At 34.9% G+C, this 19,306-nt stretch overlaps 2 protein-coding genes across 2 annotated transcripts; one reads left to right on the forward strand and one right to left on the reverse strand.

Annotated features, from left to right (window-relative positions):
* The first annotated feature begins 716 nt into the window (after positions 1-716).
* LOC105282548 (epoxide hydrolase 4) lies at positions 717-5,576 on the forward strand. Its single transcript, XM_011344580.3, has 6 exons — positions 717-1,867; positions 3,302-3,426; positions 3,516-3,791; positions 3,914-4,071; positions 4,158-4,412; positions 4,588-5,576. Exons 1-6 carry the CDS (start codon positions 1,652-1,654, stop codon positions 4,764-4,766), a joined length of 1,209 nt encoding a protein of 402 aa, XP_011342882.1. The 5' UTR covers positions 717-1,651; the 3' UTR covers positions 4,767-5,576.
* An 83-nt stretch (positions 5,577-5,659) lies between these two features.
* On the reverse strand, positions 5,660-16,816 carry LOC105282549 (WD repeat and HMG-box DNA-binding protein 1). Its single transcript, XM_026968913.1, has 21 exons — positions 16,543-16,816; positions 16,331-16,445; positions 16,026-16,177; positions 15,825-15,933; positions 15,502-15,744; positions 15,209-15,424; positions 14,672-14,956; positions 14,384-14,600; positions 14,045-14,269; positions 13,691-13,911; positions 13,371-13,613; positions 12,865-13,237; positions 12,510-12,794; positions 7,909-8,192; positions 7,618-7,721; positions 7,331-7,485; positions 7,068-7,236; positions 6,633-6,958; positions 6,231-6,535; positions 5,961-6,097; positions 5,660-5,871 (listed from the first exon to the last, which is right to left on the reverse strand). The coding sequence occupies exons 1-21, from the start codon at positions 16,617-16,619 to the stop codon at positions 5,835-5,837; spliced, it is 4,278 nt and encodes a 1,425-aa protein (XP_026824714.1). The 5' UTR covers positions 16,620-16,816; the 3' UTR covers positions 5,660-5,834.
* Between the last annotated feature and the right edge of the window lie 2,490 nt (positions 16,817-19,306).

Genomic DNA, 19,306 nt, shown 5'->3' on the forward strand with positions numbered 1-19,306 from the left:
TAAATAGAATTGAAACTCTTTTTCCAAACAGTTATAACCATTAAAAATGTTTGTTCATCAATTTGTGTTAATCTAAGTTTTTGGTTTCTTAAAATATAAGAAAGAAGTAAAGTTCAATATCATTTTTTTTAAACAGCTGTAAAAGGCTGTTTGGGATTCTTGTTTTATCATCTTGTGTAGGATTCAAACTAAGTATTTCCGTTTGAATTGTGCACACCAACGCACACCTTTGCGTTATATACAGGATGTTTGATTTTAATTTTCATATCGTAATAACTCGAAAATTTGGTGTTTTGGTTAAAAAATGTTTGAAATGAAAGTTGTAGGTTTTTAAGTGAAGCATTACATAGCAATACCAGTATGACCTTGATAGTGTTGTCAAGATCATGTACAGATCACCGTGAAATCTTTAAATGCCGCGAAACGTACGACGCGGCGCGGTAGCGACCGTAACTTTCAAGCTTCATAACTTCGAAGTATTTAACGGATAAATACTTTGTTATAGTGTTCTGAAAAGCTCTTGAGGTAAGCTACAAAAATATCTAATGAAAACTGGAGGTTCCCATTTAAAAAATTCAAGGTGACCTTTGCGTGACCTTGGCAACGCTATTCAAGGTCATACTAGTATTATTATCTAATACCTGATTTAAAACCCTATAACTTTTATTTGAAACATTTTTTTCTAAAACGTCATGTTTTCGAGTTATTACTTTTGGCCAACTTTTTTCGAGTTTAGCCCACTGTGCGGCGGTGGGATGTGGCGGTGTTCCACTTGAGTGAATCTTAAATTCTCGGATACCTCAGGAGTACGTCACACACGCGAAACGGATAATTTTCAGAAAGATGCCTTTCAGCCAAGCGCGGAGATCCGATAAGAAGATATCTCGTTGCGATGGCCTGCGCGCTCTTACGACCGAAAACTCCAGTCAGTGATACCCGTTCCGTCGTCCGTGATCCGACGCTGACGCCAGAGTGCCTCAGGGGACGCCAGATACCGATCTTCATCGAGGTTCGTTGCATCACGCCGATACGATCACGAGCGTGCAAAAGTCGCGCGTAAAATCCGGAAGTTGGTCATTCGGCAATCGCCGGTGCGGTACTGTTCCGCGAGCGATTAGTGCTCTTGCTTCGTTGTCAGTGCTACGCGCGTTCTCGAAACCTGACTAAACGTCACACCCGACGTCAACGTACAATGTGCGTGTTGTCTAGTTGCCCAATTTACCGTGACACAATCACGTAGCTCGGAAGTGCGCTCTGTGCTTTGCAACTAAGCCGTTGCATGTTCGATAGCACTCGAGAAGCATCATCTTGCGCAGCTGGTGTCGCGGGTATCGATATTGTATTCGTCTACTACCGTCTTTAGCGTCCGAGCAAGTTCGTCATCAGTGAAAGAAACACGAGGTCATCGTCGAGTCGCGCGACATTCTTGACGTGCTCGTCGCTGTTTTGCTGACGACGCGCACGTGTCACCGGCCCGCGAGTACGTGCGAGCGTTCGAGCACACGACTCGTTGTTTGTACAGGAGGTAACTGGCGAGTGCCGTTGCCCGGGATTCAGAGAAACGGGTTCTCGCGGATCTCTTCGCGTCGAAGGTCGACCTGCGCGTCTCTGCTCCGATCGACTCGTCTGCAGTCACAGATCGGCTGGAATCATGGTCACCGTGAACGGCAAGATCGTGCGTGCATCGGCCGGCGAGATTATACGGCTGCACTTTCTGTCCTTCGCCTATGGCCTGTACCTGATAGTCAAGCGGCTGCTGAAATGGGCGTGGGATCCCAAGAAATTCTTCATGCTGCAACAGCGTGATCAGCCACCGCCGTGTCTGATCGACAATAGCCTCGGCACGCATTCCTACGTGAAGATCAAGGTAAGATGACGTATCACTATCTATCTGAACGCAATCCGGTGGATAATGCCCATGCGTGGCGCCCGGGTGGCGTGAGTAATGTTACGAGATACACGCCAGCGCGAAATATACTTCTTTCTTGACCTTTGATAGCTCCTGGTGGCATGACGGATTCCATCGCGCTGCACTCGAAACTGTTTGCGACTACAGCTCTTGCAGCTGAAAAGTTGCCTCTGATATATAATCGCAAAGATGCGATTTTCTCTGATTCTCTCGTTTATCTAGTAGCAGAAATAGAAATTCGAAAGCAAGAATAAATACAAGAGATTGTCGTATGTATGAGAGAAGAAATGATTTGCATAAGTTTTGCAGGCATTTCGTTTCTCTTTTATTCAGACTTATTTTGCTCTTGCACGAAATTTACTAAATTTACGCTTACGTCGATTTCAGCTATCCAGAGAATCTATGTTTCAAGAATTCTTGAAAGTTTGGAGTAATGCTCGATTTTCATACATTCGAACGAATTGAATCAGGATACTTATGTATCACAATTATATATATATATAATCACATGAGGTTTCACCTCGCGATATCAAGTGCAGATGACACTTAATCGCAAGAGAATAACACATTGCACACGGCGCATAGTGATAAGCGAATATTCTTAAATTGATATACTTTTTGTTTTTTATTTTTTTTTTACGATATCTTATTTCCTATAAATTCTAATAATAATTGTTGAGACAGATTTGGACTTGGACTTAAAATATGTAAATCTATACAGAAAAATGGTAGAGGTTTCATGTGCATTCTATGACTTAACACGTGAGATGTAACGTAACAGGAGTAGTGTATAATTGTTGATGATTAATGACAGTTTTGCAACAAAGTAAACTATTTGCGTTGTTATCGACGCAATGATTTGCATTACGAGTCTATTGTATCTTATGTGTACTTTGAAGTTCTTCGCAAAAACCAACGTCTGCAAAAATAACGAACGCAATCTATTTGAGAAGCTGCGAAAGCAGTAGTTAAGAAGTTCATTGTCTATCTTTTTATCGGTGAATTTGAAAAGTGTGACGATATCAAATTATTGTTTAGTCTAGAAGACAGACGGAGAATTCCATCACGGGGGAAATTATAAATCGTAAAGGAAGGCGTTATTTATACGAACGTTTAATGTAATTTAATCACGTTTTGATATGCATTATATACGCTATATTAATAGACCATCATGATTGCAATGACATCATTATCTTTCGTATTAAAAGATATACATTTAGTTAAATATAATATCATCAACGAATTTTTATTTATAAAGTTTATTCTCTCTGCTTCTGTATTAAAAATTTAATACATGTGTACAACTAAATTTATCTGATTTAGATTTTGAAAGCAAAAATAAGCCGAAAAAATTTATTTCCGTCTATTAATATAGATTTTTTTCTTATGTAGGGTGTTAAATTCCATTATGTGGAAGCAGGGGATAAAAATAAACCACTCGTGTTACTATTACATGGGTTTCCAGACTGCTGGCTATCTTGGAGAGAACAAATACCATGTCTCGCTGAACATTACAGGTTTCATATTTTATATAAAATTGTTCCACGAAATTATACGATATGCATCAGTGTGCTGATTGATAATCGCTCATTCGTTGCTGTTTCAGAGTAGTGGCTATAGATTTAAAGGGTTTTGGCGACAGTGACAAACCGCTCAACAAACGATCTTACAAACTTGAAACTTTGATAGACGAGTTGAAACAATTCGTTTTGACTCTCGGTGTGAGAACGTGTAACGTGATCGGCCACGATTTGGGAGGACTTTTGGGTTGGTACATGGTCGCTCTACACGGAGACCTCGTTTACAAATTTGTGGCTATTTCGAGTCCGCATCCCAACTTTTATTGGAACAGAGTATCAGGAAATTCTGCATTAGACAGCAAGTAGGTGTATCTTCGTGTATATTATAAAAGAGAATCTTCGTTAAAACATGATTCAATTATGTCACACAATTATATGTATTAAATATTATTTAATTATAACAATTAATAATATGGTGTTCCAGATGGATGCATTTTAGTAGATTGCCATTTCTACCAGAAATCGATGCGCTTAAGGAAGACTTATCTATTATTAACGATACATTCCGACATCTGCAAATGTCTGAAAATGAAATAGGAAGAAACTACGTTGAGGCGTATAAATACGCCTTCAGTAGAAAAGGTGAGTGAATCAAAAACCTTAAATCATATTGTTTGCCTCTCGACATATATTCTATATATATGAGAAATTAAAATACTCTTTCGCAGAGGATTGGACAGGACCGATCAATTATTATCGCAATCTTCCATTCGCGAAACTGAACATAGATAGTGGCGAACAAATTGATAATAAAACGCTGCTGATAGTCGGAAATATGGACCCTCTCGTAACGATAGAAAATATCATTCAAAGTTCCGAACACGTAGAAGTATCCAAGGTTAAAGTCATATCAAATGGCCAGCATTTTCCGCATCAAGAAAAACCGGACGCCGTCAATAAAGCAATCATCAAATTTCTAATAGGTGAGTTTTATTTCACTTTATAGTCTTTCACTTTTAGTCTATTTTAGTCTTGTATAAAAATTTTTCTTTTTACAAAACTTGCATCATTCAAAATTACATTCATTAATAGTATTTAACATTCAACTATCTTATATTTTTTTCATTATGTATACAATAAGAAAGTAATACATTTTAGGCACGACACATAACTTGGAAAAGGTCCCGTCGAAGAGTATCATGTCTTCCTGGTTAGGATCTTTAACTAATACCGTTAAGTATGGCAATCAAATGATCGATGCAGTACACAAACGAACTAACGGCGTAGTAAATGCGTTGCCTAGCAAAGCACTTTATTTGGGTCAAACAACAAGTTAGATGGTATTATCTAACTTATCCAGTTAAGTATTTAGACTTTGTACCTTATTTTAAATCTAGAGGTCCTACCTGTGTGCGTTAAAACATTGACGTATAAAGCTCTTAAAAGGCTTAAAATATTCCCTTGTTCTCTTTTTCATACAAACTTGCTCGTAACTTGCTCGTAACGAACATTGTGATTTCTGTGAATGACATACATCCTATCTATCACATTCACTTTTATGGAAACGATATCAAATTTTGAGCTATTTTTAGATCTTGTATACGTTCTTGATAAGATCTGTATGAATAATACGTAATCAAGTATATTTTTTACGGTTGCATCAGACCATTATTTGATAAAAAACAGCGCTTTGATAGCAATTCAAGTCTATGTAAAAATAAATTGTTAATATTCTCAAAAAATACTGATATAATAGTTTTAGCCGTATTAATTAATATCAATATTAATTAATATTTATAAATATAATTATGATATAAATCTCTCAATTATATAGCTAATAATATAATTATATGTGATATAAGTAGCTAATATTTTATGCCTATCAAATTTGTAACATCAATATAAGAAATATATTAGACAAGCATACTTATAATATGTTAAAATATATTAATTGCATATTAATTAGACATTGCAATAAAAGGCATGCAGACTTTTCTGCATACTCGAATCTCACAACAAATACTAGAAATATATCAATTGCGAAATATATTATTTAGCGCTAAGGATTAATATCGTTTGTAATGCCTTGTTGTCGAAAAGTGCAATGTACATATTATGCAAATATATAATTGTTATATAAAATTAAAGGTATAAAGGAAATATTTTAGTGCCATCTAACACCGATATATATATATATATATATATATATATAAATTATATATAAAAATTGTTTTTTCTTCGGGCATTAATGTTTAAAATGTATTTTAAAAACGTAATAAATTATCGGTTCAATATATCCTGTACAGATAAACTAGATAAATTAGATGCGATAGTTCATTCAAAATAGTTGAACATGTCATCGTATTCGTATGGGATATTACAGTTGTGAATAATTTTACAGGCAATCACGTACTCGTCGTATTTTCTTCTTTAGGGTTTTTTCTGAAAAATACAATATATAAGTTAATTAGATGTAAGAAGACTAACAAGATCACAATAGATAACAGAATTATTTTATACAACATCCATACTTTCCAAAGTTTTCGCCGTCTTCTATTGTCTCTGGCAATTCACAGTTCATCGTTTCTGGCAACAGTAAACAGAGCACAGCACCTATTATTGGCCCGATACCAAATACTACTGGAGGCAACCAAGCTTGGATAGTACCCTGCGAATTATTATAATATATATAATTAATAAGACAGTCATTAATTTTAATCATTAGTACACAATTGATTATTAGAATTGCGCCTAATGACATATCAAAAGATATCTCGCTTGCAACGTGCGTAATAAATTACCATCGTGGCGATGTACGGTGCGATCATACTTCCAATTCTCGCGGAAATGCTTCCCAAACCAACGCCGACATTTCTTACGACAGTCGGGAAAACCTCACTGCTGTACAAGTACACCGTAGGAAAGCTGATAGCCATACCCACCAGACCCAGCGAAGCTAGAAATACTCGAATGTTTGCATTGGTTACGAGAGTTATCAAGAGTAAGCTCACGCCGGACAACACGTTTCCTCCTATCAAAATCTTCAAACGGGATACTCGAGATATCAAAAGCAGAACTATTATAGTTCCAGGTAATTCCATGGCAGCTACAAGTGACGTGAGTATTTTATCAGTACATACACAATTGCACAATCTAATACTATTTCTAATAGAATTATTTTATCCCAAAATATGTAAGATTACCTGAGACTGCGACATTAATGAATATATTGCCATCGATATGGCCCACATATTGCACCAAGCCAAAGAAACAACTACCGCACATGAACCAGTTGATGGCGATGCATAGAGTTTTCAGTCTTAAATTCGGAGTTCTGAATAAATGTGTAATATTATATTTTTCTTTGCTCTTCGCGAGTCGGGTTGCCGCTTGATTCTCATAGGCCTCAAGGGCTAATTTTACATTTTCAAGTGGTATTTTGTTCCGTCCAGCAGCTTTCTGCAAAATTTGTCCTGCTTGTCTAGGTTTACCCATGGCTAACAACCATCTTGGTGATTCAGGAATAATCCTATTTTGCAAAATGGTGATTTAGTATCAGGACTAATATTCTGTATCTTTTTTACTAAAAAACTGTGTGTTTTGGAGGTATACATAATACACACAATTTATCTACATACCAATAATATGCTAGTAGGAAAATTGACGGTATCGAAACGGCCATTTGAAATCCATACCATGTTAGCGTCAAGTAAGAGATTAAAGGGTTCATTAAATGTCCGAGTAAAAACGGTACGTGAAACAGGACTGATATAATTGACCGCCATTCAATACCAACAATCTCCATAACTGCAATTAATTAATTGATTAATTCGTAATTCATTAATTTATAAGCAACTGTAAGACTTATATGAATAATATAAATGTTGTATTTGTGACCTACGTAAAACAAAGCTAACGAGCATCGTGCCACCAGTAGTTACGGCACACAAAAATTTGAGCACCAAGAATAATTCATACCACGGTGCAAACGCACTCGCGAATCCCGTCACTGACTGTAATGCAATTGCAATCATCAAAGGTTTCTTTCGACCAATTCTGTAAAAATAAATATTGATTATTAATAATAATGCATGTGAAGAAACGCAATTAAAAAAATATACATATATTTACATTTATAATATAAAGCTACTGTGTTATAATACATAGTAATCGCATGCATTAACATACCTGTCGGCCATTACACTAAAAATTAAATTGCCAACAAGTACACCAAACATTGTACAGGATTGTGCAAAATTCGATAATTGTTCTCTGTCACATACTAAATCCCACTGAAACAATATGTAATTATCTCATGTACATGCTTTTCTCTCTCTCTCTTCGTTATATTATACTAAATTAATATATCTTCGTGCAAGCTTTAATTAAGAAAATTAATGTTATTATATAAATATATATCTTCATTTATATATTTTTAGTAATAACGAAAAGATACGATATTTAATAAAATTGACTGACCTGCGTTATAATACTTTCACGAAATATTCGCTTATCGTATCTGAACGCAGTACATTTTTCCATAGTACCATTCCCAACATCAACTTCACATTTCATTATCATGGATTCATTGGTTGTTGATAATGGTTCAATGCATGAAAAATTAGTCGGTGGTGCAAGGAACACAATAGAAAGTTGATGCCAAGCTACTGGAAATTTGACGAGAGAGAGTGCCACTGCAATAACGATGTGCCATGGACCCATAGAGCCCATGGCTTCTTGAACCATATCCAAAGGTACGAGACCTAGAAATAAAATATTTAATTTAATTTTCCAAATTTTTAAACTATAAAGAGGAGAGATCCTGTTCATAATTTTCATCCTGTTTACATTTTTTAATCAAAACTTATTTATGTCATATTTTACTTATTACATCTAATGTATTTATACTTATACTTGGATATGTACGCAAAGTTAAAAAGAAACAAAATATGCGAGATTGCAACATTAATAACCTTTCGATCATCCATTTTGATCAACACGAAAATATCGCATATTTATGGAATGACTCAATATCTTGGACTCCAAAACATATCGCAATAAGACAATTATATGTATAAAGTATTTATAATATTATTAATATATCCGCGAAAGGAATATTTTTTTATTATTGCGTGTGCCATTGTTTGCGCGTAAAATTTATTGTAATAGTAGTTTTCATAGTAGACAATTTACTTCAAATTTCCGCTAGTGTTCGCAATACTTATTACGATACGTTCATGATAAGACTTAATTTTTTTGTCTTATCAGTCGTAAGTAATTATATATCCTGGATATCGTCTTGTATGTTAAGGCATAGTACGAAGCGTTGCGATAAACCGCAAAAACCGCTATGAAACTCATCGAATTTCTAAACCGGTATATTATCTACTCAACATGACATGTACGGGTATGATTACGGGTATCAATACGGGCACTTCATAATTTATACATATATGATTGCACACATGCATTTTGATATTATAATAATGATATATTGTATCACAGATACATCTGAGATTAAAATGCAGTAAACACGTACAAACTGTATTAACAATCGTCACATTAGCTTTTACATGAAATGTTTATGCAATAACTATTAAGATTGTGTAAATTTCGTAAAACATGTTAGACAGAAGAGTTAAAATATTCATGACATAATTCATGACATGGTACATTTTAACGACAAATGAAGATAAAGTTTTGCTAATTAGTATTTATTCAGTATTTACGTACTTAATAATAGAATTGTAAATGTTCTGCATTCTATATAAATAAATTTCTTGATGCTTAAATACCCGTTTTCTGAAACGACAATTTCTTGCTACTCGCTTATTATGAAATATCAACGAAAAAAATTACGGTCACACACCAACAAATGCATCATAATTCACGGAAAGATAATTGTGCACATGTTCTTATCGCATATTGCATATCACATTCTTTTTAACGATAAGTATGACCACATTCGTTTCCGGCTTGAAGTAAAACGAATTAATTATTCATTGCTACGCATTCACGATCATTTTTAATTTATTTAAAACTAATTTCTTCATTTATTACGAATATAGTCATTAATTTATGAAAGCAATTTTGGTTCAATTTTTCTTCTTATTATTTTAATGAGTAAACTCGAAATAGATTATTGATAACGCAATCAGCTGACATGAAAATTTACGATTTATATCAGAAATAAATAATAAAATACGGAGTTATGATTGTCACAGTCGTATTTACGGTGCTTACGTCTCTCGAAAATGCTTACACTGCATAGATGCAAAGTTATGCGCTGTGCGTCTTTTATTTCGCAAGTGTGATCATCAACCTTCAAGCAGTTGACATACAATAATTTATCTTTAAGTCGTAAAAATTTTTAAGTTATTCTTGTTGAATAATTCAAATTTTAATTCAAACATTTGAAAAATTCAATTCGGTATCGCACATGAAGCTATAATAAATAGATAAATTCTAGATTATTTCTCAATTTTCTCACAATCTGACAAAATAGAGAATTAATATTACTATTATTCGTGTTGAATAATCTTCTAACAAGAAACTTTAAAACAGATTTTTTAAATATTTTCCTGTACGCTACAAAATTATTGATTTTTTTCTTCTTTTACTTTTGACTAAATATTTTAATAACCGTATATGGAAATGTGTAAAAATAAACAATATTCTTAAGATGGTGAACACTTACAAAAATAAAAAAAATCTGTACTTGTAAGTAAACTTTTTTATCATAACTAATAATGAGAAGCATAGCGAAATTGTATTCGTTATCAAAGTAAGCATTTGATTTTTCGTGGATTAAAAAGATATACGATTTACAAAATATCTGTAAGTGTCTGTAAGAGATAAACATTATTGATAAGATCATGAAGTTCACAACATCGTTAAAGGAAGATTCCAAATGAATAACAGTATTGATGTATTTACCGATTGCACGCCAATTTTTCTCGATGTCACGTTGCATCCTTTATGTAACTTATTTTCCGTAATATTGAGTATATCAACTAATTATATCAACACTTCGTAGATCGAATCTAAAGAGGAATCTTTTATTAAATAGTACGCGAAAAATAAAAAGAACCTACAAGAATTTTCCGAGATGATCGACAGTGAATTGTTTAAGATAGGCTTAACGTGATATAAAGAAGAAACGAGACAATCAAACGCGAACAACATAGCTGAATCGTTAGGTTCGAAACAAATAAAAGAAATAAATAAATCATTTCCGCAACAGGCCTATAGGACTCCTGTACGGGATAGGTAAGGGGATCTGTTACTTGATCTTTCGCAAGGGAGATAGTGTGGTCAGTACTGTGCTCCAACCGCCTAATTTATGTTTCTTTGCCCGGTGAAGATCAAGTACTCATTTTATTTTCTTTTTCGGCCTCAAGAAGCCTGAATTTTTGACAGAAAATAACAGAAGATACTGTACTCTTAACGAAATTCGAATCCAAGTTGATACAAATAAATATTCGTTGCAAAATACACATAATATTAAAAAATAAAAATCAAATAAAAGAATATTAGATATATGATATTGTCACGATACATTCGCAAAATATGAGAATATTGATAATTTATGCGTACACTTTTTTATCAGAATAGAATTAAAATTATTTCTAACAGAATAAATAGTAATAAAATATTATTCCGTTCTGACAAATAAAGCGTACTTATATCTGCACATAAAATAGATTTAAAAAGTAGATACGTGAATATATCCACGTATGGTATTATAATATTTAATATATAACATAATTAAATATATCACATTATCAACGATTTTGTTATGATAAAAAACAACATTTTTAGTGAAATTATTTCAAGCTTTAATCCGTCGCATCATACGCGCTTTTATTTTTACAACGGGCGATGAATGCAATCGTTCAACACGATTAAAATTACGTACATCAAGAAAAAGCTATTAGATACAATTACATCTTAGCAACACAATGAACTAATTTAAGAAGCGGCTATCTCAAGAAGTATAACGCAATATGCGATGAAATATGATGCGACAGCAAAACGTATAAATCGCGGAATTTCTGCGAATTACTGCACACTCGCGCAATTAATTAAAATACCCTTTAAATTAAAACAAACCACCAGTCACATACGAGAAGCGCATTACACCTTCGTAGCCATAAGCAATAAAAAAAAGAAAAAAATGATTGGAAAGAAAAGAGGTGTGAGAAATAATCAGTTAGAAGATCTCTTGGCAGTATCACAGTGAATCACACATTTGAAATTGAGAACGCGATAAACGGGCAAGTACTCGTCCCTCGCAAGACTGTGCACTGTGGGAACTAGTTGCGCGGTGATGCAATTAAGGACACACGTGTCGTGCATTGGTCACTTCGCGTATATTTAGCGCGCCTGCTCTTAGGTCAAAGGTTTCGAAAGTATGTGATTTGCGCCAAGCGTTTTGCGAACAAACCTGAGTTGACTTACCTTTCATCGTTTAGCCGGTTCGCTATATGCTACCGTCTATGTGACTGTGAATTTATTTTCGAATCGATGCGGCAACGCGATTCTCCTCGCCGTATATTACCGTGTCGAGTGGCCGAGAGACCGATGCAAACTAAAAACGGATCTTAAGTTTGCCATCATTCTACCTTATCGACGCGGAATGGCCACCTTTTTATCTAGTTATCGCATCAGAAACTTATCATCGATTTGATTGCTAAATTGCGACATATCATAAATGCTCTTAAACTTCTCTTTGCGTTATACATAGTCGATATTATATATAGTTCTGACCTAGTTATGAGTTAATGAAATACACACATAGCAACAACGGAACTCCTTAAGATTCTTACGGTGCGATCAAATTATGTAATGATACAGATAAATATACAAGTATAAAAAGAATAGAAATAAACACATGTGAAACATATTTCTACAATTGATATCGTTTAATATCAAAGGATTTAAAAAGTTCGATGTATAAAATGTACTATGTATATTGAATATTTCTAATCGAGAAAATAAAATTTACTTGTCGAATGCGAATTTGCTGAGCACGCTGCTTGTAGACCGTTTCGCTTCGTTACTGCGTTCATTGTCCGGACTGGATAATTTTCGTTTCTTCAAGAGTCCTGGAGATTCAGTTGTATTGTCCGCGTTCGATGGTCTCGTTTCTCCTTTGTACCGCGTCAAGCCAATTTTAAGCAATTCACCGTCGATCATGTCGGGGAATTCTTCTTGTAGGTTCTTCTTATTTTTCGCGTACCATTTAATAAAGGATTCCTCTTTCGATTCAGTCTTCGACTTCGACTTGGTGGTTCTCATTAATGGAGACTTGATTAATGGAGATTTTTCCGGTTTTTCCGGTATACTGTTCAGGCCAGCTAAACCTATTGCAATATAACAAAATAGTGACACTTCTGATAATGAAGAGAAGAAAACTAATGCAGTCTCATTTACCTCTTGGCGATAATGGCGTGTTTTCGGCTTTTAAAAATGGATTCACTCTCTTTAACATTTGATTCATGGCCAACGGCTTGATTTCTACTTCCGGGGTTTTAATAGCTGGTAAAGGCACGTTGTCTTCCTCTTGGGTATTAATATCAAAATTATCATCGCTAACGATACTCTCCGAGTGATTTACCGTATTTTCTTCTCTCTTTGAACCATTGAAAACCGTTGACTTTGCGTCAGCAATTGTCTCCAATTTTTTTGCTAATGCCATCTTATTTACACGAGTAGCGTACCGTATAGCCAAATCTATGGTTCTCGTCGACGCAATTTGTTCGCAAATGTCCACTGCGCGATATTCCAAATCGCTTCTGCAGGCGAGCTAATTGTAACGATAATTAAATAAGATTCACAAACGTATCTAACATACTTGATTCTTAATGGAAAATAAATAAATATAAATATAAAAATAAAATATAAAAATGTACAAACGTTACTAGGTGAGAATTACTTACTGCTATCAGAGTTAATAAAGCTTCAGTTTCGTCTAGTGGATTGCTTCCTATATTCCATAGCTTGCGTTCCTTCTCAGTTTTATCACCTTCTGGCTCACAGAGTGGTATAGACAGAGGTACTTCAATGATTATTGGACGCGGAGTCGTCGGTGGATAATAACTACCCTTACAGAGGATGCACCGCATATTTCGTTCTCGTTCGCTCACACCGATCACAAAGAAATGATCTGCTTTACCCTTACCCTAAAGTAAAGTTATTAATCATAAATCGTTGAGAACTTTATTCGAGAAATTTGCAATTTCTGTGCATTACAAAATACCTGTGCATTTACATCACAGAGCACTCTCCATTGACAAGATGCTTTATCGTATATCCTGACGATATCTTCCGAATCCACCACAGTGGGTGAACAGGCTTCAGATAATCCCAACCACATAAGATCAGACGTTGGTGAAAGCGGAAGCGATAAGGTTTTACTACGTATGTGCACTCCCTGTATTTGTATTATCATTAAATTTATATTTTGATCACCCGCTGGACCTTTTAGTCAAAACAAAAGAAATGAAAATTAAATATATTTGAAAGAATGAATAAATAAGTTATAAATAACGTTAAAAGAAAAAAAGGAATATATTTTAAGTTAATTCGGTTTCTATTAAATAAAACTGTTTACCAATTCCAGCGTGATAAGCTATCACAAGATGACTTCCTAGACTATTCATTGCGATTACGGGTCCAGGCAGAGCTAAAATTTCACGTTGCGTTCCTCCTATCATGAATATTCTTAAATTTCTTCTAGATGTTGCTACCGCCACAAAATTATCGCCAACCGCCAGACACTCGCTTTCTTCGCCTTCTGGCAAATCCAGTGACCATTCTTTATTTCCTGAACCCCAACCTGAATGAAAGAACGGCAAAGTTTATTCAATTCACATTTATTGTTTAAATGAATCCTAAATAAATCGTTTTACTCATTATTTTTTTCTATCACACGTGCAAGAAATTTATCTACCTTGCAGAGCTATCACGACAATTTTGCTGGGACTGTCTTCAGAAGCCGTGCAGCTTAGCGCAAGTGCTTGAGTAGACAAAGCAGCCATTGAATGTCGCAGATAATTATTAATATGCATGCTACGATGAACTGCAGCATCGTGAAACTCCACTTCGATACTGCACTCTTCCCCATCCTCTGACGAGAAACATCTCACCATTCCAACATCGTTCCACATCTGAAAGCAGCACATGCGAAATTAATGGTGGAAATATCGTACGATATGCACAAACTATTCTTATATCGTACCATGAAATACGACAATAAATGAGAGGGTGTTGATCCTGGTTGAAAAGGTGATTGCAACTTCACGTTGGGGACGAAAGTTTTCGCGTCGTCTGGAGATTTCTCGGAGCCTGCATCGGAATGACTTTTCTGATCATCCTCCAGACTGACAGAGGCCTTAATTTTACCCAAAGATATCACGTTTTCCCCATCGTCATCATCCGATAATGCTAGATTATTCTCCATCAGGTCTTCATTTTTCTCCGAATCGGCGATTACCAAATTATGCCCAAGGTTATCGGAGCTTATCTAAACAGATTATCGTAACTCGCGATTAGTTTCGGTTCCTAGATTGTCATCTTTCTTATCTAGTGTCAGGTTGGTTTCCTCCCTGACGAAGTGAACCGTGACGTTCACGAAAGCAAAACGACAAGAAACATGACTCCAAGCCATACCTAATTGTAATAATCTATGCTATTAAATGCCAAATTATTGCAAAAGCTTGCAAAAATCTATCAAAATCCTGAAGCATGTGCATGCATGTGCGATATATTTTCTTACCACATCAACACACCCCAACTTCCCCATTGCGTCGCAGAATGCAATTTCATTGGAGTGATCTATGTGCCAGGCCAACGCGGTGATCTTGGTATCTTGTTCATGTTCCAGGTGTCCAATCACTTCCTTCGTTTCCACATTCCACACAACGATCTCTCCATACAGCGAACTAGCGGCAATGTACGCACCACATTCAGAGAATTTACAAATGCTAAGTTCCTGTGGAAAAACGAGGAAGTAATGTAATTCAGCCGTTATCGCATGAAAGAATCAAACTGAGCCAATGGCAGTCTTACAGTTTTTAAATTAGGACATTTGAGTCTGTACAGTTCCTTCCAAGACAACCTCTCCACTATGACTATATCCTTGTTAGACGGGTACGCAAGGTAGCTGCCATCAGTACACTTGAAAGAAGGCGTGCAATATGATTTTGCAGTAAAGAAGGAATTGCATTTTGGAACAGTATTATTCCAAACGTGCACAGTTCGTTTATCTTTGATGTTCCACACTCGAATCGACCCATCTGCGCTAGACGATGCCTGGGAATACAAAAATATTGATTAAAATATATTACTTTGATCTGAATTAACCTAAAGCTAGAATGTTTAACAATACGTACCACAAATTCTTCTTTTGGATCTAAAGTTAAACCTAAAATTGGCGCCTCATGCCCTTCCAATTCGATGCTATCTGACGTATTAATGTTTGTAACTTGGATCCGCATGTCACTTCAAGAAAAAATAACGTATCAAAGAATTGTTAGCCCATTTATAGTTTATATCATTTATACATAATGTTAGAAATATCAAATTTTATGTACCAGGCTCCAGATACTATTAAATTGCTATCTTTTGCGGTTGCTAATGCAGAGACTGGTGCTGAAAATCTTGTAACTATTCCTTCCTTGTCTAAATCAGGATAAGTAAGTATTTGCACTGTATTGTTGTCATTGCCCACAAAAATTTTACCATCCTTTAAACAAAAAGTGTTTGTTGCATAAAATTGATACAAGATTACTATTCTGTTTGCTAAAAAGTTGTCCTTATCACAGATATTCTCAATATGATTTTTATATTACGCTACTCCAATAAAGTTTACTCTTAATGTCTTAGAATTATTAATCACCTTTGAAATGGCAGTAATTGCTTGTTCTGAGATGCAACTGGTGATTGGATCATCATCCATTAAATTTAACCAGGATCTAACGTCTCCATCGCATCCGCAAGTAATAAGCCCTCTTCTATAATCAAAGATATATTTATTAATAAGTGACTAGTAATTTATTAATAATTTTTATTAAAAACTATATATATAGTAATATATGTGATGCCACTCACTTTTCGCCAGAATAGTAACAAACGTCTGTGTGTCCTTCCTGATGTGCATATCGCATAGGTTTCCTTTCCAATGGCATGTTCACTAAATTATTAAATTATGATAAAGAAAATATTACAGTCCCTGTATTTTCCACGTATATAAATATTTTAAAACGTTTGTTTGTTTGCCACGATATGAATCCTGAAGCAACTCGCTGTCGCCATTGATACCGGTATAAAATACGCGCGAAACGAATACATTGTAGTACGATTTAATCACACTATACTTAAAATATAAATTTTATTTAAATCTTCCGTGCAGCCATACCATTTAACAACAAAAATTAGTAGTTTAATAATAATTCATACAATTCAGCAATATTATGTATAAATAAAAAGATTTTCCAGCCTGTTGCACGTGATAAAATATGCCTGATCCACCATTTAGTCGTACTACTACCAGAGAGAAGCCTGAGAGCGGTCACGCTCGCGTTTTAACTGTAACGCCTCAAACGTGGACATTGAAGTGATTGAAGTGATTCTGTCTTTATTGCTCACTGAATATTGAATAAAGATAGAATGACGCCGCGAGCGTTGGGAGCGTCAAGTGGAACGCATATGTCCACGTTTGAGGCGTTACAGTTAAAACGCGAGCGTGACCGCTCTCAGGCTTCTCTCTGCTACTACCTCATCAATTTTCCTCAATTAAAATACCTCAATTTTCCAGTGGAGGCTCGTAGCGGAGTTTCTTCAAACTAATTCAGAATGCGACGCTCGTGGTCAGTAAACAGTTGTCTAAACTGCTCGTTGGACTTTGAGCGTCGTAATAACCCAATATTCTGCGAAAATATAATGAAACTAAAATAAATTAATGAATTAAATCAGATTAATCTTCAACAATCAATTTATTAAAATTATTGATGATAAATTGATAAATTGATTGATGATAAAAATGTAGCTATGCCGCATATTGCTTTCTTCGGGATAACCAAACAAACTTACACGGCTCGCATGTCAATCTCATCTTGTTGGAGATAAAATCGCGATCTATGCGAATGATCTATGATCAATGTTGATCATTTAAATTGTCCTGCGTTCTTCAGAAAGCTATAATATATTCTCTTATTCTAATCGTTTATAGTTTTTTTTCGATATGATACATTTACTACATTTACACGAGCGCTACTTCTGTAGTAACTTACTAGAATTATAGTAACTTACGATAATTCTCTGCGTGTAAACCTTTGACTATATACCTATGGACTGCTAATGGGCAGCCATTGTGCGATCCAAGATCTCAGCGCCACCAGGTACTAACGGCCAAACCAAGAACTAATAATCATATATTTCGTGAACATTGTTTTAAGAATATAATATTCACATTCTCTTATACTGCAATATAAAACAAAATATTCATGGTCATTGTATTAATATGATTTTTTAAATGCTTTTTGAACAGTAAAATTGTTGCACTTTTCATGTTAAATTGCAAAATAACTTCAAATTCTTTTCTTACTTACAATAAAGCATTAGGTACATGAGAATATAGTACAATAAAGTATACTTGAAAGGAAAAAATTAAGAAAATAAAAACGTAATCTTAAGAGACTAAAAATCAGTTTTATTATACACTAGCATCCCCCGACACGCGGGCTTCGCCCGCGATATTATGTGTAGAGTTAAATAAAAACACATTTTACCCCTTCTCACCCGTTAGGGGTGAATTTCGGAAAACCCACCCTTAGTGAGCACCTACGTACTAGTAGGAATATACCCTTAAAATTTCAAGTCGATAGATGCAGTGGTTCGGGCTGCACGTTGATGAGTCAGTGAGTGGTATTTGGCTTATATATATATAGATTACACTTACTGCCCTTTGAACAAAATTAGTTTTGTAAAATCTTTACGGACATATTTTACATGTAAATTACGTGTCAATTCTTTGCCAAACCAATATAACTTTATTTTTAAATAAAACTCTATTATTGTTTTTATCATTTTATGTTTGTGATTTTCTAATAAATCATTATCTAATACGTGCGCGTCAAAATTGGTAAAAAGATTTTGGACATTTATATTTATTATTACGTGCAAAGTCATTCTTTGAAATGCGTGTTTTATTTTCTATTCTATAAATATTAAATATTTTTTCTGTTAGGCTCGTTATTGTATGAGGTATGATCCCAATGATTAATCGACGTTCGTTCGTAAGTAAGTAAGGAGAAACCTTTCAGATTCAAGGATCTGTGCATCATCAACCATCGGAATTGCGGACCGATAATCGCAGAGAATTTAAGGAACCAAGTGTGAATTCTTTATTTCGAGACGATTTTTGTATTCCTGTTTTGGCTTTGTATCGTGTGATTGTACATGATTTGATACAACAATAACGAACCATTTTGTTTTCACTTAGAATTTGTCACTTATAACACCTCGCATGCGTCATGAAACCACAGAACAAATGCTTCAGTCAAAGGTATATGTATGATTATTAGTTCTTGGCTTGGCCGTTGGGACGTGGGTGCGCTGAGATCTTGGATCGCGTCTTTTACATTACCTAAGTGGCAACGTTAGCAGTCCATAGGTATATAGTCAAAGGTGTAAACGGGGTAAACCGATAATTCACTGCGTGTAAATGGGGTAAGTTACTATAATTCGAGTAAGTTACTACAGAAGTAGCGCTCGTGTAAATGTAGTAAGTGACAGGTAAATATATATAGGAAAGATAAACTAAATATATTGTAAGGTGCCTTTTCATGCAGCGAATTTTTCGCTGAGAATGATT

This window comes from Ooceraea biroi, chromosome 4, assembly GCF_003672135.1.
Source record: "Ooceraea biroi isolate clonal line C1 chromosome 4, Obir_v5.4, whole genome shotgun sequence".
Classification (NCBI taxonomy): domain Eukaryota; kingdom Metazoa; phylum Arthropoda; class Insecta; order Hymenoptera; family Formicidae; genus Ooceraea; species Ooceraea biroi.

What these genes read in the sequence shown, in the direction of transcription:
- LOC105282549 (XM_026968913.1), bottom strand. Translation starts at nt 16,619, where the DNA reads ATGCCATTGGAAAGGAAACCTATGCGATATGCACATCAGGAAGGACAC. An exon ending in TCTGTGATGTAAATGCACAG is followed by an intron (nt 13,614 to 13,690) that starts GTATTTTGTAAT and finishes ACTTTACTTTAG; the next exon opens with GGTAAGGGTAAAGCAGATCA. An exon ending in CATTAATGTCGCAGTCTCAG is followed by an intron (nt 6,536 to 6,632) that starts GTAATCTTACAT and finishes CGTCACTTGTAG; the next exon opens with CTGCCATGGAATTACCTGGA.
- LOC105282548 (XM_011344580.3), top strand. Translation starts at nt 1,652, where the DNA reads ATGGTCACCGTGAACGGCAAGATCGTGCGTGCATCGGCCGGCGAGATT. An exon ending in TGTCTCGCTGAACATTACAG is followed by an intron (nt 3,427 to 3,515) that starts GTTTCATATTTT and finishes TTGCTGTTTCAG; the next exon opens with AGTAGTGGCTATAGATTTAA. An exon ending in ATACGCCTTCAGTAGAAAAG is followed by an intron (nt 4,072 to 4,157) that starts GTGAGTGAATCA and finishes ACTCTTTCGCAG; the next exon opens with AGGATTGGACAGGACCGATC.